The following is a 27,003-nucleotide window of genomic DNA, read 5'->3' as shown; positions in this document are numbered from 1 at the left end:
ACTCCAGAGGGCACCTATACTAGGAAATTGTCTTTAGACAGTTGAATTCTTTTGGGAGGAAGAAGGGGATGCTAGGGACAATGTCATAGAAGTAGTGTCCTTTGGAACACATGTAGGAAATGCTGTTCCTAGCTTTTTGTCCTTTGTCTCAGAACAAATGATGCCCCACATTCCATACCCAAATATGCTGAGTGTGTTCCCTCTGACTAGAATTTTCCACCCTCAGTTCTCTTGACATAGCTCTCTTCCCTTTTCTTTATCCAGGTCTCAGTGCAGATGTCCCTCCTTGGAGAGGTCTTCCCTGACCACTTAACCTTTCACTCTCCCTCCCAGAGCAGTTACCATTGTTTGAAATCTTTGAAGTGTTGTATTTGCTATAGTTTCATTCTGTTTCTCCTATAAGAATGCAAGTTCATGTCATGAGCATGTTGCTGTGTCCCTGGCATTTAGAACACTGTCTGGCACATAGTAGGTGCTCCGCTGAAGGAAGGAACACTGAAATTAATTAAGCCTTTTCATTAAACAGGGTAGAAGATCATGATGATCTCATGCCGGTATTTTTGCGCCATGACACCATTCTGAAGGAAACTTACGGCGAGTACTTCCTGGCTGAACTAATCGAGGCCCAAGATGAAGAGAATCATGCTGTTGTGTGTGAGGTTGGTGATTTATCTGCCTGGGTAACGCTTACTAAGAGAAATGAGAGAAATAAGCACATTGCTTCTGGTTTTGCCCTACACCCCTACAGCTACCATCCCCTCCCTGCTTCCAAGGCCAGGCTCGCTTCTGAGCTGTGACATCACCCTCCTTCCCAGTGTGACCTAGCTTTAGTTTTAGGTTTTTGTGAGATGCTTCCAGATGCCAGGCTGCTGTGGGTTCTTTGCCCTGCTCCTGAAGGTAGAGATGGGAGTTAGGGTGAAAGGGAGAGATTCTTGAGGGTGTCTGAGGGGGATTTCTGAGACCCCAAGATCCCAGAGGCCAGAGATCACAGACCAGCATCCTGCTGACACATGGATTTTGTTTGACTTGGAAAGTAATATTTTTTTTAACTTTTTGTTCTGGCAAAATTTCACACTTACAGAAAACTTGTAAGCACCCAAGTTCCCTAAATGGTAACATTTTACCACATTTGCTTTATCATTCTCTTTGCTTGCTTTTTCTATGTATTTCTCTCTTTTAATATATAAACATATATATTTGTATTACTTATGTTATATTATAAATATAATTATATAAAAATATAAATATTATACATATATATTATTTAAGAACTCTTTACGTTTATGTTTTTCTGAAACTTTTAAAAATAAGTTGTGGATGTAATGCCCCTTTACCACTAAATACTTCCATGGTTATTTCCTAAAAACAAGAATGTTCTCTTATGTAACTGTAGTACAGAGGTCAGGATTGAACATGATTCCTACACTCCTATTATCTAATCTACAGACCTTATTCAGATTTTACAGACAGTCCTTTAGAGCAGAAGTAAATCCACATCATTTTTTGCATTCAGGTGTCCCATGTCTTCGGTCTCTTGTAATCTGGAACTCTCTAGTTTGCCTTTGTTTTTCATGACAGTGACAGTTATGAAGAGCACACATCAGTTATTTTGTGCAACATCTCTCAATTTGGATTTGTCCAGTGTTTTCTCATGATTTGATTTAGGTTGTAGATGAGTAAGTTTTGTTTTATTAGTGGCTAGCATTTACAAATTAAGAAAGTGTACATAACAGTTGGAATTTCTAGCTTCTCTAGAAAAATCAGAAGGCCTGCTGTTGGGCCTGCTCTTCTGCAGGTCCCCAGTGAGATGGAGCTTTCGAGCAGCTTTGGAGCAGCTGCTGTAGACAACGCAGGTGTCCTCGAGCCCACCATTGTACCAGCCTGGCCCTGTGAGCACGTCAGTGGTGACCACTGATTCAGAACATGCTCCAGAAATGTCCTAATTCCATAGCATCCATCCTGGAAGGCTTTACTGAGATGGGAGGTAGGAATGGGAGTAAAGGAAGATAGAACCCACCCCCTGTGGTTTGCCAGCTGTAGACCTGAAGTCTACACCCAACAGAAGTGAGGAGAAGAGACACAGAAGAGAGCTGGCAAGCTAGCTAGCTTTAGCACATCTCAGCTCAAAGTGGAGAGCAGGCTGACCTGGTGCCTGGGGCAGCTGCCGTGAGCAACCCTGCACCTTGTGAGATTGTCCCTCATCCTTGCCCTGACGCTGGAGGCATTCGTGGAGGGACACTCCGCCCTTACAGAAATTTAGCTAGTTGTGGCTTTCTTCTCTGAATCTGCACCCACAAGATTTGATAACTAGGATTTAAATCCTAGTTCTGATAGCGAAACATTAAGTGTATTGAGGTATCTTTAGGCCTTCATGTTGGTGTGAGCCTGTTGAAAATAGGCCTTCCTGAAAAATATTGAAACATTTAGGCCTTCCCAAAGCCAAAAATATTGTGATAGCTTTCTACCTCATGCCACTCCATCTGAAGCTTTGGACATTCTTAGGAGATGAAAGTGCTGAAATTGGGATATTCATGGGGTCTGCTCTGTGCTATGGAGAAATTGACACAACAAAATTGGGACTCTGAGTGCCTCAGGGTAATTAGGGAGTGTGTGGTGACTGTTCAGCTTTAGGAAGGATAGGGTCTTAACCAATGGCAGCCGCTTTATGTGTGTATGAGAAATGTGAGGAAAGTATTCTAAAGAAGTAAGTACTCAAGCTTGAGCATGCATTGAAATAACTCTTGGGGTGATTAGAACACAGATTACTGGGACTCACGCTCAACATGATCTAGTAGATTTGGGATGGGCCTGGGAATGTGTACATCTCAGTAGTTCATGGGTGATATTGATGCTGCCGGTTTAGGGACCATGTTTGAGAAGTCTGTTTTAAAGGAATGGAGCTCCCCTGCAAATGTCTTATTATTGACTTGTGTACAGGGATCTCACAAGGTCAGGCTTTTGTTGCTAGTTTTAGGAATCAAGAAAAGAAAGCAATTCAAATGTGAGCTAAAATGTTCCCTTTGTATCGCATGAGAAATCTAGAGGACAATTTTTGTAAAGGCCTGTAAACGTGGTTTATGTAAGCTTGGACTGAAGATTGCTTTTGACAACAAGATAATCTTAGTCTGAATGAGTTTTTGTGTTCTCTTTTGCATATCGTAATTAGCAGACATGGATAAAACCCTTGCATGTCCAGCTCTATAACTGAATATTTCATTCATAGAATCCCAAGTTTCAGGCAAAGATGACCACAAATTAGCTTTTTTTTCAAGTGGCCAGTTTATGGAAAAGCATTCGAAGGTGGGAATTTAGCAGTTTTACTTCTAGGATGATTGTTCAGGGATTCTTCATACATTAATTTCTCTATTTGACAAAACTTAAGAGCTATTTAAAGAATATTACTTTTCTTGGAAAACTTGGAATCAAAAATTCTTTTATTCTGATAACATGATCTGTTGGAGGCTTGTTTCTGCATCAGTAGTTCTCAAGCTCAGTTTGTATGAAAATCACCTGATCAGAATCAGGTGATCCTGATGGGGATGCTTTTAGACTGTTCACATGACAATAAACTTATATCCAGAATATATAAAGAACTCATATGGCAATAAAGAGACAAATAATCCAAATAAAATGTGGGCAAAGGATTTGAATAGCCATTTCTCCAACAAAGATATACAAATGGCCAATAAGCTCATGAAATGACACTCATTAGTCATTAGGAAACTACAAATCAAAACCACAATGAGATACCATTTCACACTTGCTGGGATGGTTATAATAAAAGAGAAGGACAATAACAAGCGTTGGTGAGGATGTGGAGAAGGTGCCATCTCATACATTGCTGGTGGCATTATAAAATGGTGTAGCCACTTTGGAAAATAATCTGGCGTTTTCTCAAAAAGTTAAACATAGAATTACCATTTGACCCAGCAGTTCCACTCCTAGAACTGAAAATACATGTCCACACAAAAACATGTACATAAACATTCATAGCAGCATTATGCATAATAACCAAAAAAGTGGAAACAACCCAAATGTCCATTTGCTTGTTGATGAATGAATAAACAGACAAAAGGTGGTATAGCCATACAATGGAATATTATTAGGAAATCAAAGGGAATGAAGTACTGATGCATGCTATAACATGTTTGAACCTTGAAAACATTACACTAGGTAAAAGCAGCCAGACATCAAAGAGCACTATTATATGATTCCATTTATATGAAAGCCTAGAATAAGCAAGTCCCTAGAGACAGAAACTAGATTAGTGGCTGGAGAAAGAGGTAGATGGGGAATAACTAATAAAGGGTATGGAGTTTTTTGCAGGGGTGCAGGAGATGAAAATATTTTGGAATTAGTGGGTGAAGGTGTGCACATTTGTGAATATACTAAAAGCCACCAAATATATATACTGATTTAAGGTTTATTTTTATGGTAGGTGAATTATATCTCAATTAAAAATCCTGATGCTACCATGTACTTAGATGAAGTAGACCAATCTTTTGGGGTCTTTCTAAAAAGCTCCCCATGTGGTTCCAGTGTGCAGTCAAGGTGGTGAAACATTTATCTACATGATGGAAAACAGGATGACCTTCGAGAGATAAAGGCATTAGTTTCTTAAGGTGAGAACTGGCCCTAAAGTTAGATTCTGAGGTAGTAGTCCCTAATATTTATTTCTTCCCCATTGAAAAGGTTTTTGGTTTTTTTTTTTTTTCCATCTTTAGTTTTTTGCATTTTCCTTTAAGGACTTGCTTTTGTATATTTTCATTCAACCTATAGCTTCAGGCTAATGGAAAAAGGAAGAGTCAGGGAATATTTGGGCACAGCAGCACCATTTTGAAAACTACATCTTTACATGATGAGAACAAACTACTGAGAAGTAATGATTCACGCAGACCCCAGTCAGGTCTTAGAATGACCAAAATGGACAAACCCAGTTTAGTCAGGGATTTGTTTTTTGGAGGTTTTTATTTATTTGTTCCAGCTTTATTGAGATATAATTGACATATACCACTGTGTAAGTTTAAGATGTACACCATTTTTGGGCACCTGGGTGGCTTAGTCAGTTAAGCATCCGACTTTAGCTCAGGTCATGATCTCACAGTTCATGAATTAGAACCCCATATCAGGCTCTCTGCTGTCAGCACAGAGCCCACTTTGGATCTTCCATCCCCCCCACCCTCCTGCCCCACTCTCTCTGCCCCTCCGTGGCATGTGTGTGTGACCTCTCTCTCTCAAAAATAAATAAACATTAAAAAAAAAAAAAGATGTACACCATGTCGAGTTGATACACTTATATACTGCAAAACAGTTGCCACCATAGCATTAGCTAACACCTCCTTATTGTCACATAATTACCAGTACTTTCTTGTGGTGAAAATGTTTAAGATCCACTCTTTTAGCAACTTTCAAGTATATAATACAATATTGTTAATTATAATCATCATGCTGTCCATTAGATCCCTAGAACTTATTTATCTTATAACTGGAAATTTTGTGCCCTTTGACTGACTTCTTTCCATTTCACTTACCACCTAACCCCTGGTAACCACAGTTCTGCCGTTTTTATGTGTTCTCCTTTTTTAGATTCCATTTTTTTTTTTAACGTTTATTTATTTTTGAGACAGAGAGAGACAGAGCATGAACAGGGGAGGGGCAGAGAGAGAGGGAGACACAGAATCTGAAACAGGCTCCAGGCTCTGAACTGTCCACACAGAGCCCGACGCGGGGCTCGAACTCACGGACCGTGAGAACATGACCTGAGCTGAAGTCGGACGCTTAACCGACCAAGCCACCCAGGCGCCCCTAGATTCCATATTAAGTGATATCGTGTAATATATTGCCTTTCTCTGACTTGGCTTAGCATAATACCTTCACGGTCCACCCATGTTCTTGCAAATGGCAGGGTTTCCTACTTTCTTGTGGCTGAATAATATTCCATTGTATGCATATATACCACATTTTAAAATTCATTCATCTGTTGAAGGAAACTTAAGTTGTTTCCATATTTTGGCTATTGTGAATAATGCTACAATGAACATGGGAGTGCAGATATCTGTTCAAGATCCTGTTTTTGTTTCTTTTGGATATACCCCCAAAAGTGGGATTGCTAGGTCATATGGCAGTTCTATTTTTACTTTTTTGAGAAACCTGCACAGTTTTCCATTCTGGCTGTAGCAGTTTACATTACCACCAACAGTGCATGGGGATTACATTTTTTTTTAAAGATTTTGTTTTTAAGTGACCTCTGCACCCAACATAGGGCTTGAGCTCACAAACCTTGAGATCAAGTCACATACTCTACCTACTGAGCCATCCAGGTGGTCCAGGAGGGTTACTTTTTCTCCACATTCTTGCCAACACCTGCTATCTCTTGTCTTTTTGATGATAGCCTTCCTAATAGGTGTAAGGGGTATCTCATTGTGGTTTTGACTTTCATCTCCTGATGATTAGTGAGGTTGAGCCTCTTTTCATGTACCTGTTGGCCATTTGTATGTATTCTTTGGAATAAATGTCTATTTAGGTTCTCTGTCCATTTTTAAATTGGGTCATTTTCCCCCTGTTGAGTTGTATGAGTTCTTTATGTATTTTGGATATTAACCCCTTATCTGATATTCCAGTATATGATTTAAAATACTTTCTCCCATTGTATAGATCACCTTTTTATTGTGTTGATTGTTCCTTTTGCTGTGCATAAGCTTTTTTAGTTTGGTGTAGTCTTTCTTACTAATTTTTGTTTTTATTGCTTATTAATATTTTTTATTAGTGATTTTGATGTCATATCCAAAAAATTATTGCCAAGAACAGTGTCAAGGAGCTTCTTCCCTATGTTTTCTTCTAGGAGTTATACAGTTTCAGGTGTTGTGTTTAAGTATTTGATACATTGGGAGTGGTCTGAGATAGGGGTCCAATTTCACTCTTCGGCATGTAGATACCAGTTTTCCCAACAGTGTTTGTCGAAGAGACAATCATTTCTGCATTGAGTACTCTTGGCTCCCTTATTTAATATTAGTTGCCTGTATGTGCAAGTGTTTATTTCTGGGCTCTTGATTCTGTTCCACTTGCTTTTGTGTCTGTTTTTATCCTGGTATTATACTGTTTGATTATTACAGCTTTGTAATATGATTTGAAATCAGAAAGTGTGATGCCTCCAGCTTTGTTCTTCTTTCTCAGGATTGCTCTGGCTACTTGGTGTCTTTTGTGGTTCAATATACATTTTCGGACTGTTTGTTCTATTTCTGTGAAAAGTGCCATTGGAATTTTGATAGGGATTGCACTGAATCTAGAGATGGCTTTGGGTAGTATGGACATTTTAACAACATTAATTCTAATAATATTGCAAATGGGTTTATTTTCTTTGTTTCTTTTTCAGGTATATTATTGTTAGTGTATAGAAATGCAACTGATTTCTGTACATAGGTTTTGTATCCTGCAACTTTCCTGTATTTGTTTATCAGTTCTAACGGTTTTTTTGGTGGAGTCTTTAGGATTTTCTCTATATAAGATCATATCATTTTCAAACAGACGGTTTTACTACTTCCTTTCTAATTTACGTGCCTTTTATTTATTTTTCTTGCTTGATTTCTCTGGCAAGGACTTCCAGTTTTATGTTGAATAGGAGTGGCACCCTTGTCCTGTGCCTGATCTTCAAGGAAAAGCTTTTAACCATTCACTGTTGAGTATGATATTAGTTATGGGCTTGTCATAAATGGCCTTTATTTAATTGAAACATTTTTCTACTGTATTCTATTTTTTGAGCATTCTTATCATGAAGGGATGTGATATTTTGTCAGATGCTTTCTCTGCATCTATTGAGATGATCATATGATTTTTATTTTTCTATTAGTGTGGTTTATCACAATTACTGATTTGTGTATGTTGAACCATCCTTGCCTCACAGGAATAAGTCCTGCTTGATCATGGTGTATGTTCCTTTTAATGTGCTGTTGAGTCCAGTTTGCTAATATTTTGTTGAGAATTTCGTATCTGTATCCATCAGGGATATTGGTCTATAGTTTTCTTTTCTTGTAATGTCCTTACCTGGCTATGGTATAAGGGTAATGCTTGGTTCATAAAATGAGTTTGGGAGTATTCCCTCATCTTAATTTTTTGGAAAAGTTTGAGAAGGATCAGTGTCAATTCTTCTTTAAATATTTGGTAGAATTTACCAGTGAAACCATTTGGTCTGGGGCTTTTCTTTGTCAGGAGGTTTTTGATTGCTGATTCAATCTCTTGTTATTGGTCTGTTCATATTTTCTATTTCTTCATGATTCAGTCTAGGTAAGTTGTATGTTTCTAAGAATTTATCCATTTATTCTAGGTTGTCCAATTTGTTGCCACACAATTGTTCATAGTAATCCTTATGATCCTTTGTATTTCTTTGTTACCAGTTGTAATGTCTCCTGTTTCATTTCTGTTTTCTTTAATGTTTGTTTGTTTATTTATTTATTTATTTATTTATTTATTTATTTATAGAGAGAGAGTGTACATATGCACACAGGTGGAAAGGGGGCAGGAAGAGAGGGAGAGAAAGAGAGAATCCCAAGCAGGATCCACACTGTCAGTGCAGAGTCTGATGTGGGGCTCAAACCCATGAACTGTGAGATCATGAGCTGAGCTGAAATCAAGAGTAGGACACTTAACCAACTGAGCCACCTACGTGCCCTCATTTCTGACTTTGAGTCCTCTTTTTTTTTCTTAGTCTAGCTGAAGGTTTGTCAATTTTGTTTAACTTTTCAAAAATCAACTCTTAGTTTCATTGAAATTTTCTACTGTTTTTCTAGCCTATTTCATTTATTTCTGCTCTGATATTTGTATTTCCTACCTTCTACTAACTTTGGACTTAATTTGATCTCCTTTTCCAAGTTTCTTGAGGTATAAATTTAATTGTTTATTTGCAATCTTTTTTTCTTGATATAGCCATTTATTGCTATAAAGCTACCTCCTAGAATGGCTTTTTCAACATCCGATAGGTTTTGGTATATTGTCTTTCCATTTTTGTTTGTTTGAAGATATTTTTTATTTCCTTTTTAACTTCTTCTTTGGAACAACTGCACGGTTGTTCAGGAATGTTTCGTTTTGTTTTTTAATGTCTACTTATTTGTGAATTGTCCAAAATGCTATGGACTTTTAGTTTTATAACATGTGGTCAGAAAAGATACTTGGTGTGATTTCAGTCTTCTTAAATGTGCTAAGACTTGTTTTGTGAACTAACTTATGATCATCAATCCTGGAGAATGTTCTATGTGTGCTGGAGAAGAATGTATAGTCTGCTGCTGTTGGATGGCATGTTCTGTGCATGTCTGTTAGGTCCATTGGGCTAAAGTATTGTTTAAGTCCAACATTTCCTTGTAGATTTTCTGTCCGGATGTTCCATCCATTTTTGAAAGTGGGGGTGTTGAAGTCCCCTACTGTTATTATTGTCACCTATTTTCCCCTTCTTATCTTTTAGTATTTGCATAATATGTTTAGGTGGTCTGATGTTGAATTTTTATATATGTATGATTGTTATATCTTCTTGATAAATTAACCCCTTTATCATTTATATAATGACCTTCTTGGTCTCTTGTTACTCTTTTTTGGCATAAAGTCTTTTTGTCTGGTGTAAGTATAGCTACCCCTGGTCTCTCTTGGTTTCCACTTGCATGGAATATCTTTTTCCTTCTTTTCACTTTGAGCCTGTATGTTTTCTTAAAGCTGAAGTGAGTCTCTTTTAGGCAGCATGTAGTTGAGTCTTTCTTATTCATTCAACCACTTTATGTCTTTTGATTGGACACTACAATTCATTTATATTTCGAGTAATTATTGATAGCTTAAGGACTTACTGATGCATCTTCTTGATTATTTTCTGGCTTTTTTTTTTTTTTTTTGTAGTATCCTTGTTCCTTTCTTTCTCTCTTGCTGTCTTCCTTTATAAGTTGATGAATTTTTGTAGTGATATACTTAGATTCCCTTTTGTTTGTCTTTTGTGAATCTACCATAGGTTTTTGCTTTGTGGTTACCATGAGACTTACCTAAAATGCCTCCTGGCTCTAGCAGTATATTTTACATTATTAACAACTTAACTTTGATCATATGTAACACTTTACCCTTTAACTCCCCCACTTTATGTTTTTGATATCACAGCTTACCTCTTTTTACATTGTGTACTCATTTTTTTTTAATTGAAGTATAGTTGACACATGTTACATTAGTTTCAGGTGTGCAACATAATGATTGGACAAGTCTGTATGTTATGCTATGGTGACAGCAAGTGTAGTTATCATCTGTCACCATACTATGCTATCATAATACCATTGACTATATATTCCCTGGCTGTACCTTTTATCCCTATGTCTAAATCATTCCATAACTGGAAGCCTGTACCTCCCACTCCCCTTCACCCATTTTGTTCATTACCCCCACTCTGGCAACCCTCAGTTTGTTGTCTGTATTTATGGGTCTGTTTTTGCTTTTTGTTTGTTTATTCATTTATCTTGTTTTTTAGATAACACATTTAAGTGAAATTGTACAGTATTTATCTTTGTCTGTCTGACTTATTTCACTTAGCATAATATAATCTCTAGTTTCATCCATGTCACAAATGGCAAGATCTCATTCTTTTTTATGGCAGAGTAATATTCCATTGTATATATATACCATATATTCTTTATCCATTTGTCTATTGATGGACACTCAGGTTGCTTCCATACCTTGGCTGTTATAAATAATGCTGTAATAAACGTAGTGATGCGTACATCTTTTTGAATTAGTGTTTTCATTTTCTTTGGGTAAATGCCCAGTAGTGGAATTACTGGATCATATGGTATTTCTGTTTTTCATTTTTTGAGGAACCTCCATACTGTTTTCCTTGGTGGCTGTACCAATCTGCACTTCAGTCAACAGTGCACGAGGGCTCCTTTTTCTCCACATCCTCACCAACACTTGTTATTTCTTCTTTTTTTTTAATTTTAATTTTTTATTTTTTTAAATTTACATCCAAATTAGCATATGGTGCAACGATGATTTCAGGAATAGATTCCTTAGTGCCCCTTATCCATTTAGCCCATCCCCCCTCCTGCAACCCCTCCAGTAACCCTCAGTTTGTTCTCCATATTTATGAGCCTCTTGTGTTTTGTCCCCCTATTTTTACTTGTCTTTTTGATTCTAGCCATTCTGACAGGCATAAAGTGATAGTTCACTGTGGTTTTGATTTGCTGTTCCCTGATGACTAGTGAGGTTGGACATCTTTTCATGTGTCTGTTTGCCAGCTGTATGTGTGTATATTGTATATTCATTAATAAATTATTAGAGCTATAGTTAGTTTTAATACTTTCTCCTTTAACCTTTTTACTGGAGTTAAATGGTTCACATTCCACTATATTACAGTATGAGTATTCTGAATATGACAACATACTTACTTTTACCAGTGTGTTGTTTATTTCCATATGGTTTCATGCAACTAATTCGTGTTCGTTTCAGCTTTGAAGAACTCCTTTCAGTGTTGTTATAAAGCAGGTCTAGTGGTGAACTCCCTCGTGTTTTGTCCATCTGAATAAGTCTCCTTTTAGCCTTCATTTCTGAAGGACAGCTTTGAAGGTAAAGTATTCTGGTTGGCAGTTTTTTTTTCTTTCAGCACTTTTAATATATCATCTCCCTCTCCCCTGGCTGTAAGGCTTCTGCTAAGAAGTCCTCTGGTAGCTTTAGGCGGGTTTCCTTGTAAGTTATAAGCTTTTTATCTCTTGCTACATCTTTGTCTTTGATTTTTGAGAGGTTTATTTTGGATATCCAAATCTTTACTCAAATTTGGCATGTTTTCAGCCATCACTTCTTAAAAAATCTTTCTGTCCCCTCTCCCTCTTTCTCCTTCTAGAACTGAAGTGATTTGCCAATTGGTCCCTTTAATGATATCCTACAGATTATATAGGCTTTCCTTTTTTCTTTCATTCTTTTTTCTTTGTTTTTCTCTGAACTGATAATTTCAGAGATCCTGTCTTCAATCTCATGGGTTCTTTCCTCTCCTTCGCCAAGTCTGGTGCTGATGATCTCTGTTGCATATTGTTCTTTTCTTTGTTTCATTCTCCAGCTCTAGAGTTTGTTTGGTTCTTTTCTATGATTTCTGTCTCTTTGTTAAACTTCTTATTTTGTTTGTGTATCATTTTCCTGACTTCATTGAATTCTCTTTTTGTGTTTTGTTTTCTTCCTTTTTTGCTGCTCTTTGAGTTTCCTTAAAACAGCTATTTTGAATTCTTTATCTGGTAAGTTAGAGACCTCCATGTCTTTGAGTTTGGTTCAGGAAAATTATTGTGATCCTTTGGTGATGTCACTTTCTTGATTTCCTCATGTTTCTTGGAGTTTTGCATTACTGTTTTCACATTTGAAGTAGTGGTTACCTCCTCCAGTGTTTGCTTTCTTCAGAGGAGACATACCTCTGTCAGCCCTGCTAGAGATCCTGAGGGGTTCTTAGATCTTCTATGGATACATCTGCTCTACCCATCTTGCTCCCTTTTGTGGCACATTTCTTAAGTTTGTATGCATTCTCTGGATCTTGCAAAGTACCAGGCTTGAGTGCTGACAGTCTTCCTTTTACTTTGCCAAAGGTAGCAGCTCAAGTTTGTCATCTCTCTCTGGCCACAGATATGACTGCTTTTCTGTGGTCCTCACCAGCCATCTGCTAATGTCTGCTCATGGTGCTGTCAGGAGCATGCACAGGAACTGGCCATGGGGTGGGATGACATGTGGGTGAGGCACAAGGGGAGCTGGGAGTGCTTGTGAGCCAGTTGAGGGGTTTTGCGGGAAGGGTATTCCCAGAAGTTTGTGGGCAGGCTTCTTGATGGAATTCACAGTGCAGTTAGGAACCGTGTCTCTTTATTGCCCTCCAAGAGTACTATTTGCTGCTCTCCCCAGCCTCTTTCTGCCCCCCAACCCACCCCAGTCATGGAGCTCCCGATTAAGTACTCTGGATGAGGTGAAAGAGAAATGAGCCCCTTTGGAAGCATCCCACACAGCTGGGGAGGCTGGGTGCTTACTCACACTTACTCCCTTTTTCTCATTGGATAAACCATGGGCCAAGGAAGATCTTTAATGCCCCTAAGCTGTGTCTCTTTGGGGGATGGGTGACATGGGTAAGGTCAAACTGTTCCTCTTTTTCACTCCGGCACATCCAAACTCATACTTTTTTGCTTCAGTGGAGTCCTGGAACTTCTCTGGAAATTGTACTTTTACAAAGACTCTCTCCTCTGTAAGTGATTGTCTAAGTCCCTATTCTCCAAGGGCTTCTGGACCATGGCCAAGATGGGCTGGAGCCAGTTTGCAGTTTACAGGGTTCACAGTGAACACCGAGGTGTGTCTGCCTATTTCCTCATGAACAGTGGGCAAGACTCTTCCAGGTCCCTGGGGTATGGTGCTGGATCCCAGAGCTCCCTCAAAGGCCCTTTTGTTCATGGATGGATGCCAAGTGTTTGCTATTGAGCTTGGGGACAAAAATGATGGACATCCTTATGCCACTGTGATGGTGACATCACTCTGGAGAAGGCTTTTAATTCTTTGGTTTTAAGGTGCCAGTTTCAACCCAAATAATTTGTTTTGTTGTTGTTGTTGTTGTTGTTGTTGTTGTTTTTAATATAATTTATTGTCAAGTTAGCTAAGATACAGTGTATACAGTGTGCTCTTGGCCTCAGGAGTAGATTCCCATGATTCATCACTTACATGCAACACCAGTGCTCATCCCAACAAGTGCCCTCCTCCATGCCCATCACCCACCCCGCACCTCCCTGTCAACCCTTAGTTTGTTCTCTGTATTTAAGAGTCTCTTATGATTTGTCTCCCTCTCTGTTTGAAACTATTTTTTCCCCCTTCCCTTCCCCTATGGTCTTCTGTTAAGCTTTTCAAGATCCACATATGAGTGAAAGCATATGGTATCTGTCTTTCTCTGCCTGACTTATTTCACTTAGCATAGCACTCTCCAGCTCCATCCATGTTGCTGCAAATGGCCAGATTTCATTCTTTCTCATCGCCAAGTAGTATTCCACTGTATATATAAACCACATCTTCTTCATCCATTCATCAGTTGATGGACATTTGGGCTCTTTCCATACTTTGGCTCTTGTTGATTTGTGTAAGGGCTTGTGAAGAGCAGCTGCAGCAACTACCCCCACATTCTTTCCCTCTCTAGTCACATGTCACACATTTGCAGTGCATGTAAACATCAGAGCAAAGTTTCAGGCTGAAAACTACAGTCCCAACCCTGCAAGGATCCTTTGGTGTCTCTAAAGAGGCAAATGGAGTCCAGCCCAGTTTCTGAGAGGCCATATTATATCAGACATCAGACACTTCATGTTCTGTGGAGATTAGACCATGGACCTCGATCTTTAAATGGAAGGGCAGAAGCAGGACTCTCACAAGGAGGAAGCCAGCCTAGGATCTGGGAGCACATCCCTAGTCTCTACTGAGCCATATCTGGTGTCTTAAGCTTTTCTGAGTTCAAGATTAGTGCTGTTACTCCCTGCCCACCTGCTTCCTGGACCCTTCTCCCAACCACCTGGACTTCCTTCTGCTGGCCCTGCAGGCAGTGGTATATGGGAACTAGTTCATTCTGGCTTACAAGAGCCAAGTGTTAAATCTTCAAGAAATTTTTTTAAACTGGTTGTTAAACACAGGCATTATTAAAAATTAAATAATATAAAATTTCAATGTAATAAGTTACACTAAAAAACAAAGTTAATAACTACTCAACACTCACCACTTCCTAATTATTTTATTGTCTTTGGTCTTGAGATTACTTATGTCTAGGGTCTCTCTGGTAGAAATACTATATAATAGTGGCTACTGAGCATCTTTTCCCAACTTCCTGTTCAGTGACATCACATTGGTGGCTTAAAATTGGCCACAATGGAGGCGGGGGCTGGGGGGGGGGGCGGTGCCTGGGTGGCTCAGTTGGTTAAGCATCCAGCTCTTGATTTCAGCTTAGGTCGTGATCTCACAGTTGAGAATTCGAGCTCCACATCAGGCTCTACAATGATAGTGTGGAGCCTGCTTGGGATTCTCTCTCTCTGCCCCTCCCCGTCTCTCTCTCTCTCCCCCTCTCAAAAGAAAGAGAGAGAGAGGAAGGAAGGAAGGAAGGAAGGAAGGAAGGAAGGAAAGAGGGAGGGAAGGAAGGAAGGAAGGAAGGAAGGAAGGAAGGAAGAGAGAAAACATTTTAAAAATTGGCCACCATGGGAATATTTGCACCACAGAGATTGGCAAATGATAAATTGGGGCTTTTGCCCCCGGTTGCTAATTGAGAATTTACGAGCAGCACAGCATGCTTGTGTGTGACTACAATTGACTAGAGTTAACAGAACAGAGTGCATCAAGTCTGTCCCTTTCCACACCAGCCCATGGTGGTTACAGGCCATGTGCATAGAATACCTGGGAGCTATGGTTGTGCCATGTAGGAAACTCTGGACTAAAGGTTTTTAACTATGCAGCTTTCTTTGGCTTGATAGCTACTTTCGAGGAGTTTTGAGTTCACTTTGCTGCAAGTTGCCTTTCATAACTTTATCCTGGCTTACCTTGACATCTGGTGTTTACTCCAAACTGAGATTTCAGGGAAGGGTGGTTGGAGGCCAAGGGCGGCTCCTAGAGACAGATGGGCAGAACGTCTGCTTTGGCATCATCCACAGCATGGACAGCAGTGGTCCGAGTAGGCGCCACTGACCTGCAGGTGGGCAGAGCCTGCCAGCTCAGCCCTGCCGTTGGCATCAGGCAGAGGAGATCAAAGCTGGCAGTGGTCACAGTAAGGGCACCCTCCCTCTGAAGTACTGTCACCCAAAAGGGATGAGTGACCATAGGGCTTTTTAGAAGCAAGCATGAATGGTACAGTGCACACATGTCTCTAATGGACTTGCTTGTGAAGAGAAGGCCACTGCACATTGGAGTTTCTAGAAGTCAGAGCTTCATGTATCATCGTGTATATCCTCACAGGAAAAACAAAAACAATAAACAAAACTTTCAGTTTTTCTCCCTTCGTATGAGATAATTGAAGACACCTTTGTGGTGGAAAGTAACCTCTGTCACCTGGAGGATTGATAGCAGTCAATAATCAATGGCTTTTCATGGTTCAAGTAAAGAAAGTTCGCTGAATCTATTTTTCCAGAAAACACACACTCACAAAGATGCATTTGAATACTCCCACAAATTCATATTTGAGAATGGTGTTTATCAAATCTGACTAGTTATTTGAAAGAAACCCAAAGGAAAGAGCAGACATTTCCACAATATGTCCTTGCTCGGTCGTGGTTCATAATTGTGAACTTTTGTGAATTGTCACAACCCGGGATGAATGATGGGAGTATAACAGGTTGTAGAATTGGAGAACGTTACATCTTTGTTCCTAATGGCAAAACATGTTTTTTCTCATTTTCATCAGAATGTGTGATCCATGCCATTTGAAATCAAATTCCAAACACAATGAGCCATTAGTGTAATAGCTCATTACTAACAGCAGTCTTATAAATAATACATTCTTATCATGCACATGCAGCTCGCCGTGAAGCCAGCAAAAGGTATTTTAGGCCATCGAAGTTTCGTTGCGCCAGCGTGGCTGTAGATTAGAAGGACATCTCCATGTGAACCAAGATGGATGCCAATTTTCCCTGCCGAGAGTGAGGCTGGCCGTCTCTTTCTGCACATATGGTAGATGGATTGGTTAATCAGCGTCTGCTGAGTCTTGGGCCTAAAATTACAGAGAAGCCAGACAACTGTGGCTACGCAGCCTTTGTTCATGAGTGCAAACAAGACAAACAATCACTTGTTATTTGGGAAAAAAATTAAAATGTTTATTTTGGACTTTTATTAAAGTGTCGATGGCTTTATAAGACAGCTGTGTAAATCCAGCCTTGTACAGCTAGTATCATTGTGGGGGGGGGGGGCAGCTCTAAAGAAAGGAGTATGCATGGAAAAATTAATTTTTAAGAATTTCTCTTGTATTTCAGCATTAGGGAGAAAACAAAGGCAGTCACATTTATTTTTCAAACACATGTTTGAAAACAAATGACTTTCAACTAGAAGACACATTTGAGAACAAATAGTTTAATGCCTAATTTTTTCTGTGCGTCATGTAGAAGACTGAGCATTGTTGTAGCTTACTTTTGTGCTTCAGTAGGTTAAAATATTAACCATTTTCTCTGACATTTATGGGAAGATGCTACATTCTTGGGACTAGGGAATGCCTATGATGAGTTCTTCTGCTTCCTGCCTGGAATGGTTGTCTCAAGAAATACAGCCTAAGTGCTTGAAGGGTAGGACCTAATAATGCTGGTTTCTACAAGACCTGTCAGTCTCATCAGTCAGCCAGAATTTGCTTAAAACCCACGTAATAGTTAATAGGAGGAGTTATTTATGTACAATTTAGTTTTCTCTTTTTTCTAATTTTATTGAGATATAATTGATACATAACATTGTATAAGTTTAAGACGTAAAACATGGCAATTTGATATATATATATATGTTTATGTATGTGTGTGTATGTGTATGTATATATATATATATATATATATATATATATATATATATAACACAATAATTATCATAGAAGGATTAGTTAACTAAAGAACTATGCATTCTCTCTTGTTTTCTTTTAAAATTTTAAATGCTTTTCTTGCAGGGAAGTATGACATTCAGAATTATCGAAGGGACCTCATAAAGAATTTCAGTCATATATCTGAATGCAGACTGTGATAGAATTAAATTTCTTTAATTTGTATCTGTACCAATAATAGGTGCAGATCAGCTAATTACTCATTAGGAGATAACTTGTTTTCTCAGGGCACCTGGGTGGCTCAGTCGGTTAAGGGGCTGACTTCTGCTCAGGTCATGATCTCGCAGTTAGTTTGTGGGTTTGAGCCCTGTATTGGGCTCTGTGCTGACAACTCAGAGCCTGGAGCCTGCTTTGGATTCCGTGTCTCCCTCTCTCTCTGCCCCTCCCCTACTCGTGCTGTCTCTCTCTCAAAAAATGAATAAACATTTTAAAAAATTTTGTAAAAAGGAGATAACTTGTTTTCTCGACTCATAACACTTCGAATACCAAATATGTAGGGTTTTGCTTACACCAACCAATTTTTCATCTCCCTAGATACTGAGTGGGTGTCCTATAATTCAATTCTGACATTATGTGGAGTTGGTGTGGACCTCACGGGGTAAGGTCTCAGGCCCGCAAGACTGCCTCCACTTCAGATGCCAGTCACAAGTCCCGGGGTGTCACCTGGACTTCTAACTGTCTGGCTATTAATTAGGGGTTCCCACACCCCCTTCCTTGGGGTCAGTAATTTGCTAGAATGGCTCAAAGAACTCAGGGAAAGACTTTACTTACTATTTCCAGTTTGTTATAAAGGATACAGCTCAGGAACAGCCAGATGGAAGAGACGCATACAGCAAGGTGCAGGGGAAAGAGCCCTGAGTTTCTATGTCATCTCTGAGCATGTCAACTCCCAGCACTTCTATGTGTTCACCAGCCCAGAAACTCCTGATTCCCACTGTGTAGGGGTTTTTATGGCGGTTCCCTTAATTATTGATTATATATACCATTGGCCATTGGTGACTGAACTCAATCTGGAGCCACTCTCCCCTCTCCAGAGGTCAGAGAGTGGGGCTGAAAGTTCCAACCCTCTAATCAGTCACATACTTGTTTTTTCTGACAATCAGCTCCTGGTCTCCAGGAGTCACCTCATTAGCATAAACAGGTATTACCGAAAGGAGCTTATTAGGAAAAACAAAAGACCCTTCTCTCAGGAAATTACAAGTGTTTTAGGGGCTTTGTACCAGGAACCAGGGATGAAGACCAAATATGTATTTCTTGTTATATCACATTGTCACACTTATCTTCCCATCTGTATACTCCTTATCAGAGGCCTAAAATCATGAGACCAAGGTTAAGAACTAGTTATCTGTTAGGATGCTAGGAGGTGATGTATTTGCAAATCAGACCCACACGGTGAACCAGTGTTGCAAGTTTACCTCACTTAAACATCCCCACCAAACCTCTGGCCTTGAGTCTCCTCCCCATGAGACCATCGAGCCAAATAAATGAATAAATTCAAGAAAATCAAAGTTCCAGTCTGATAAAGAGTAGGTGACCATGAACATCTCTAAATCAAGGGTCAATTGGATGGACACTGGAACAATGGCTAATCTTACCAAGACTGTGCATTGTGGAGGGGAAGAAAGTGGACAGGAAGGCTGGGCTTGCAGTGGCATAATAAAAAGGATATGGGGCAGGTTGGGGGCACTCCCTAGGCAAAGAGGGTACATGTTCTTTCTCTCAAGAACTCTAGCAACTTCCTGAAGTTACGTATCCATTCTACGATTGTCCACAGTGGTCATTCATTGGATGTTTTTTTGGAGCACGTTGTGGGGGCCATGCATTGTTCTAGACACTAGAGCTTCTAAAGAAAGATACTTCTCGCTTCCTTAAATATTTCAAAGTGCCTGCCAAGTTACCAACTGTCCCGATGTGCTGTGGGCTCATGGCAGTTTCATGATGAGAATTCATTTGCAGTCTGATAGAGTAATGAGATGTTTTGGATGTTTCAGGTGGAAGGTGTAGCTGTCGGGTTCATGAGTGTGTGCTCAAGAGTGAACATGCAGCTTCTGCATGAGTGCTTTGACTTGGGGCCCTTCCATGGACTCTGCGTTCCACATCCTGATGATGTTCTGCAACCACCTCCAGAGCTAAGCACTAAAGGAAGTGAAGGTACAGTGGCTATCACAGTAACAGGTCAGGAATTAAATCCATGCCTTCTACACAACTGTGCCTTTTGATGAGTGATGGAACTAGATGGCTTCTTTGATATCTCCTTTTCCAGTCCCCTTTAAGGTATGGTTCCCATGGTTAATGAAATCCAGTGCACATATCTGTGAGCACAGATGGTCGGAAGTGCACAGGTATAGTTTGACATGATGGCCCTATAGCTTAAGGTTCCCTAAATTCAGAATGTTCATTGTGAAATAATTGGTAGTATTTCAGCATTTTACACACACACACACACACACACACACACACACCAAAATATAATGTTTTTTTCAAGTCAATAACTTGAGAAGTTCCATATGCTTTTAAGTTTTAATCCCACCCATCAGTGCTTTTGTGTTTGTGTCTTTGACAAACTATTATATATTATGGGTCTATTGCAAGTAGTCATTTTTAACTTGCTTAAATTATTTCTAGCCATATGATTTAATTTTTTTAACGTTTATTTATTTTTGAGACAGAGAGAAACAGAGCATGAGTGGGGGAGGGGCAGAGAGAGAGACACAGAATCTGAAGCAGGCTCCAGGCTCTGAGCTATCAGCACAGAGCCCGGCGTGGGGCTCGAACTCACAGATCGCGAGATCATGACATGAGCCAAAGTCAGACGCTTAACCGACTGGGCCACTTGGGCGCCCCGAGCCATATGATTTAAAATGATTTTAAAATATTGTTGTATCAAGTTCTTCACGAAGTAAAGTTAAATAATCTCAGACTTTGGTATTTTGATGAGGTCTTGCTGCATCTTTGGGTATCTTTGCAGGTAAAGTGTTTCCATTCTTAGATAGATGCAGAGTATGTTAATTCATTTCTCTAAGCCTGGGTTTCTTCCTTTGTAAAATAGGAATAATATTAATACTTGCCACATAGGTGAGTTGTGAAGTTTCACTGAGATTACTCATGTCAAGGGCTTTACTCTGTCTTGAGCAGACTCTGCTCAGTAAATGTTGACCATCATTGTTAGTGATAGTTATTTCTTTGCAACTGGACTTTCACCTACTTGAGTCTTCCAAGATTAAAATCAGGGCATTTTGAATTGCTCTGCTTTGTCATGTCTGAAAGATGATACTAAGATTGTTTAAAAATAGGAAGAAGAACACACTGGGTGGTGGCAAAGGACTTGTCAGTGTACAACAATGGCAGTTGTCTCTCTGGCTGATCTTTTGCCCTTGATGGGAAACCAAGCACATGGATGTATGGAGCTTATCTGAAATGTTCACACTCATTACAGAGAACTTACAGAGCCACAGATGGAGAGGTGTTTCCTCTTTGTACTGACAACAACACTCTTCCCAAAAGAAAGATTTGAGGCCATTATTTTTTAATAGTGAAGGCTGGCTTGCCTGTGCTTCTCAGCAAAGAGATACTGGAGTGTTCTGATGAACTTTGCTGCATGAGACAATGCTGAACCATAAGTTGTCTTTCACTTTCAAGTGCATAAATTCTTCTCAAAGGCAGCATTAAATAGGCTTTATAGCTCGATTTTTTCATTTATAAAATGTAGATATAAATAGTATCTAACCTAAAAAGTTGTTGGGAGGATTAAATGTTAGAATCTACATTATGTGCTTAGCTCAGTGCCAAGCAGAGTAAATCCTCAAAAAAATTTGTGGTTTTTATGTATGCCTGTGACTATTATTGTTATAAAAAACAAGTTAAAAAGATAAAGTCCTTTCCAGTGTTTTCCTGAATAGCCCTGAGGCTACCGATATTCTATACATAGAATGAATGAAAAATTCTTATTTTAGAAACTTTATGGGGAGAACAGAATTTAAAATTTAGGCTGAACCCCAGACTTTATTTTTTTAAATATTTATTTATTTTTGACAGAGAGAGAGAGAGAGAGAGAGAGAGAGAGAGAGAGAGAGACATAAAGCGTGAGTGCGGGAGGGGCAGAGAGAGAGGGAGACACAGAATCTAAAGCAGACTCCAGGGTCTGAGCTGTCAGCACAGAGCTGGATGCAGGGTTTGACCCCACAAACCGCAAAATCATGACCTCTGCTGAAGTCAGACGCTTAACCGACTGAGCCACCCAGGTGCCCCAAACCCTGGACTTTAAAACATACACCATAAAGCCCACAGAGAGATGGAAGCTAAAGGAAGTCCTACTCCTCTCTACCACCTTTAATATTTTTACTTAAATTTATTTATCTAAAAGAAATAGGAAAACTTCTCTTGTTATCTTCTGCACCTTGTTTATTTTTGAAAATCCAGCTTTATGTTCACTGATACAAAGATGATTATGAAATTGTCATCAGGGAGCATTATTATAGGCTTCCAAATAACTCAGGGATGGATTCACAAATCATCAGCAGCTTATTATATGTAAGAAAAGAGTCATCAACACATTTTGCTGCCATCATCCTTCAACAACAACAAAGAATGAGGCTCCAGAGAAAATTCTAAATGTGCTATGATCTATACTGTTCATTGTTTCTCTGATGAAAGTCTCAAGTTAAAAGAAATATAATTTCTCTAAAATATGAACTAAAATTCTTGTTTCAAATGAGCACACATCATTGTGCCTTATATGTTGTATTTTGTTTAGTACTTTTTACTTTTCAAAGGATTGTCAAATATATTATCTCATTTTATCCCCATAACTTGACATAGGAGACTAGGACGGGTGACAATGTTTCCTTTTTATACCTGTCCAAGCTCATGCAAGGTTGTAAAGCTCATCAGGAGCAGATGGACCCAGAACCCAGCCCTAGCGCACTCTCCTTGGCAAGGTGTCTTTTTATCTTGGATGGCTTTGACTGTAAACTCCAATGGTGTGTCTATGACACTGGATACATGATCAGTTTTCTTCACTTTAACACATTATGTAATGAGTTATCACTTTAATGAGTTCTCAGTGGCCCATCCATTTACCTCAGGGGTGTGTGTGTGTGTGTGTGTGTGTGCGTGCATGTGTGTGTGATTATGCTCTGGACAACTTCCATGTGCTGCAGTCTTCACCTGTGTGTCTGTAGGATTTGCCAGAACTGTCGGAGGCCACTCTGCCCCATGCAAGAGGCAGGCTGGAAGTGCCAGGAAATTAGCACTCCTGGAGCAGCTTCTGCTTCCCTGTCTTACATCCCTACCCCCTGTACCTCTTTTCTCATTCAACTTCCAAGTAAATAATTATACTGGAATCCTTGACTCAAGGTCTGCGTCTGAGGGAGTCCACACCAGGACGCTGCTTGTCTAGTCTTTTCCCACCAGCTGTGGAAACGTTTATTTTTATACAACTGCCAGGAGTCGGGGTATAAATACCCCAGTTCTCTCATTTCTCAGGTGGGATAACTCTGAGACGTTAGTTTTATACTGTTTCCCAGAGTTGTTCCATGGGATTCAGTTCCAGCATTCCACAGTGGTAATCTGTGTAATGACATGTGTTTACTAACTGCCTTTTCTTCCCTTTCTCTCTTCCTTACCACCCTACTGGTGCTTCCTGTCATCACCTCCCCAAATAAAGCACTTGTTCTCAAATCCTTGACCCAAGGTCTACTCTTTCCCCACCAGCTGTGAAACTTGCAGTATCATACCAACCTCAACCCTTCTCAGCAGATTAATGTCAAGTCTCAACATTCTTAAGTTAGTATAGTGGCCCTCCCTGTTTAGAGGCTTACATACATTATAATCAGCCTCGCAGTCCTTACTTCAGCAGTATCACAAGTTTCTGTTGGTTCTGAAAAGTTTAACCATGCACATTCAATTTGCATTTTACTTGAATAGCTTGTATATGTGTCCATTTCTCAGCTGCTCATTTTGCTTGCATAACCTATTACATGTACTTGTAAATTTTGGTTTTTATGTACTAAACCTTGGGACTAAACTGGGACCATAGGAACAAAGTCTAAGGATGCAGATTTTCTCCCAATATGAGGAAACTCTAGTAAAAGTTTGTTTGTTTACTGAAAATCGTAGTTTAGGAGTAGCAAGCTCCCCCAATATTGGACGAATTCATAAAGAAACAGTCATAGGTGTTTACAAAAAGGTTTTCTTCTTGTGTGAGAAACTGTACTAAATGAAATTTAAGATTCCCCCCAAATGCTAATAAGACTCTCTGAAAGCTTAGTGAACATGCATTAGGACATTGTATATGCCTGATAGCTTACATGTATTTTCTTTCAGTAACAATAAAATGGCTCAAAACAATATTATTTTCCAGTTGGCCCCACCACTGGCCCTGCCCAGCATTTGAAAATCAAGCTGTGTCTTTTATTCACTGCATCGTTACAGTAAAAACTTTGGATCAGAATTGAGGTGGCAGTCTTCTTGGTGACGCATAAAGCAAAATAGGGCACAGCCTGCATTTCCACAGCTGTATTGGCATTGCCACATTTACTAGTTAAAATTTAAAAAAAATAAATAAATAAGCAGAAGGCCAAACTTTTGTTTGTCATGTAGGCTGGTGTGACCTGGGGAGCAGGAGTCTCTGTTTTGAAAGAACCCTTATGAGAGATGCCCGGCTGGCTCAAGTGGAAGAGCATGTGACTCTTGATCTCAGTGTTGTTAAGTTTGAGCTCCACCTTGGGTGTATAGATTGCTTTTAAAAAATGAAATTTTGAAAAAAAATGAAAGAACCCTTGCGAGGTTCAGATCTGTGAATCTCATTATGCACCCAGGGCCCACTGGACCAAATCTCTGTGGAACTGATATGCTCTTGGCAGGGAGAAACTTAGTTGTATATAGCAGATTTGTGGCCTTTCAAAAGAATAATCTGTGTAGCCCCTTGTAACCAAACCACCCAGCAAGAGTGTTGCCTACTTTATATTGAAAAGGTCCTTCAAAATATGATTTTCATAACATCTGCATATAAAACATAGCAATGTTGTCTTAAGTTTTTTGTTGTTGCTATTAAGTAGGCTCCATGCCTAGCATAGAGCTCAGTGCTGAGCTTGAACTCATGACTCTGAGATCAAGAGTCAGATGCTTAGCTGACTAAGCCACCCAGGCACCTCACCTTTTAAATGTTTTAAAAATATTTAGGAAATGTTAGGAAATGTTTCTTTATGTCTTTTAAAAAATATTTTTTAATTAATTTATTTATTTTGAGAGAGAGCATGCACGTGTGCACACAAGTGGGGGAAGGGCAGAGAGAAGGGGATACAGAATCCCAAGCAGGCTCTGGGCCATCAGTGCACAGCCTGATGCTGGGCTTGAACTCAGAAACCATGAGATCATGACCTGAGCCGAGATCAAGACTTGAACACTTAGCTGACTGTACCACTCAGGCATCCCTGTTTCTTTATGTCTTATTTAAATTTCTTTTCATTAGACTTACCTGAGATTTTCTCTATAGGAGGAGGAAATACCTGAAACCAGTTTCCAGTGCCAAAGCTAAGAAATAATGGCTAAATCAAATCTTCATGGTGTATCAAATAGCTTTTTAGCTTGTCTTCCTAATGTTCTATTTCATATGCTTGGGTTGCCTTCTATTTTACTTTATTTTTCTTTTAACATGGATTCCAAAAATGGATGAAACACTTATGTTTACAGCATAGCAGTATTCCTGCCAAAATATTTGCATTATATATTTCAGAACAGTATTTAAACACCCAATACATTCTGTAGTTATTTAGTGACCCACTAGGACTGTATTAGTTTGCTGGGGCTGTCCTAACAAAGTACCATAGACTGGGGATCTTAAACATTAGAAATTAATTTTCTCACAGTTCTGGAAACTAGAAGTCCAACCAAGATCAAGACGTAGGCAAGGTTAGTTTCTTCTATGACCTGTCTCCTTGGCTTGTAGATGCTGTGTCTTTTCCCCATGTCTCTACATGTTCATCCCTTTGTCCCTGTTTGTGTCCCAATTTTCTTATAAGGACTCCAGTCATGTTGGATTAGGGCCCACCTATAGGACCTCATTTTACTTTAACTATCTCTTTAAAGACACTATCTTCAAATATAGTCACATTCTGAGGTACTGGGGGTGAATACTTCAGTATATGAAATTTGTGGGGACACAATTCAGCCATAACACTTAGGGTCCTATGTTAATAGTTCCCTGGAGCCAAGTCTATAAGGCCAAGTCCCTGGCCAAGACTATAAGCTATGGCAATAATGCAGATAATGGCAGCAAAGTCTGTTCTACTTGATGCTCATACAAAGCTTGATATACCAATTCATATTTATCACAACTGACTTTTGTCTTTTTGTAACCACTTAATATGTGTTTGATATATGAAGGTAACAAAATTACATTTTTTCAAAGCTTTAGACACTCTTACCAACTTTGGTTTTCTACAGTTAACCATGTGAGTTCTGATGCTTTGATAGAGATGTTGATAATACAGATATATAATAGCAGACTTATGCCCAGCTCATGTGATTATCTCCAAGGTTGACAGCATATACTCTTACAGGGGTTCTTAAGGTGGAGCCCCTGGACTGGTAACACACCAGGAAGAAGATGATCCAAACTTGAAGCCCAGTTTTATTGTCAGGAACACTGACTTAAAAGTCTTGCTTGGCTAGCCTTTTGATTACAGCTGACCCTTGAATGACATGGTGGTTAGGGACTCTGTCTGCTCCTCCAGGGAAAACTTTTGATTCTCCAGAAATGTAGCCATAATACCTTACTGTTGACCAGAGCCTTTCCAATCACATAAACAGTCAATAAACACATAGTTTGTATGTTGTGTGTATTATATACCACATTCTTACAATAAAGTAAGCAGGAGAAAACAAAGTATTAAAATCGTAAGGAAGAGGGGCACCAGGTGGCTCAATCATTTGAGTGTCCTACTTTGGCTCATATCAGATCTCGCAGTTCGTGAGTTCAAGCCCCGCATCGGACTCTGTGCTGTCAACTCAGAGCCTAGAGCCTGCTTCAGATTCTGTGTCTCCCTCTCTCTCTGCCCCTTCCCTGCTTACACTACAATTGTCTTTCTCTCTTTCAAAAATAAATAAACATTAAAATAAATAAATAAATGTAAGGAAGAGAAAATATATTTATAAGCACTGTGCAGTATAATATATATATATATATATATATATATATATATATATATATATATGAACCACGTATACATAGACCCATGTGATTCAAACCCCTGTTGTTCAAGGGTCAACTGTACTTAACAAAATCTGTTGCTGATTTTTCATCTTAATTCAAATACTGGTTTCTGTGTCCTTTTGAATGCCTTTAGAAACAGCAGCAACAAATGATGGCACCCAGTTAAGAATGTTATTTTGCAGAGAGCAAGATGACTGGGCACTGCATTCATACCCTCCTCTTCAGCACTGGG

General features: G+C 39.3%; 1 protein-coding gene and 1 long non-coding RNA gene across 7 annotated transcripts in view; one reads left to right on the top strand and one right to left on the bottom strand.

Moving 5' to 3' along the window:
* The window catches only part of CFAP61 (cilia and flagella associated protein 61), a 282,753-nt gene that overhangs the window by 36,841 nt on the left and 218,909 nt on the right, over nucleotides 1-27,003 (top strand). For all 6 annotated transcript variants that reach the window (XR_009603648.3, XM_060611053.3, XM_060611051.3 and 3 more), the window contains 2 exons: nucleotides 527-659; nucleotides 19,549-19,708. Coding sequence is in view for 5 of the 6 variants with exons in the window: in XM_060611053.3 (XP_060467036.3) it covers nucleotides 527-659; nucleotides 19,549-19,708 (293 nt within the window). In the remaining variant the exon portion in view is untranslated. The remainder of the gene's footprint in view (nucleotides 1-526; nucleotides 660-19,548; nucleotides 19,709-27,003) is intronic.
* LOC145715367 (uncharacterized) overlaps nucleotides 1-27,003 on the bottom strand; it is a 209,011-nt gene that overhangs the window by 62,040 nt on the left and 119,968 nt on the right. The window lies entirely within an intron of this gene.

Source organism: Panthera onca, chromosome A3 (genome assembly GCF_046562875.1).
Source record: "Panthera onca isolate mPanOnc1 chromosome A3, mPanOnc1 haplotype 2, whole genome shotgun sequence".
Taxonomy (NCBI): Eukaryota; Metazoa; Chordata; class Mammalia; order Carnivora; family Felidae; genus Panthera; species Panthera onca.
Note: the sequence above shows the minus strand (reverse complement) of the source record. Positions and strands in the feature narration are given on the sequence as shown.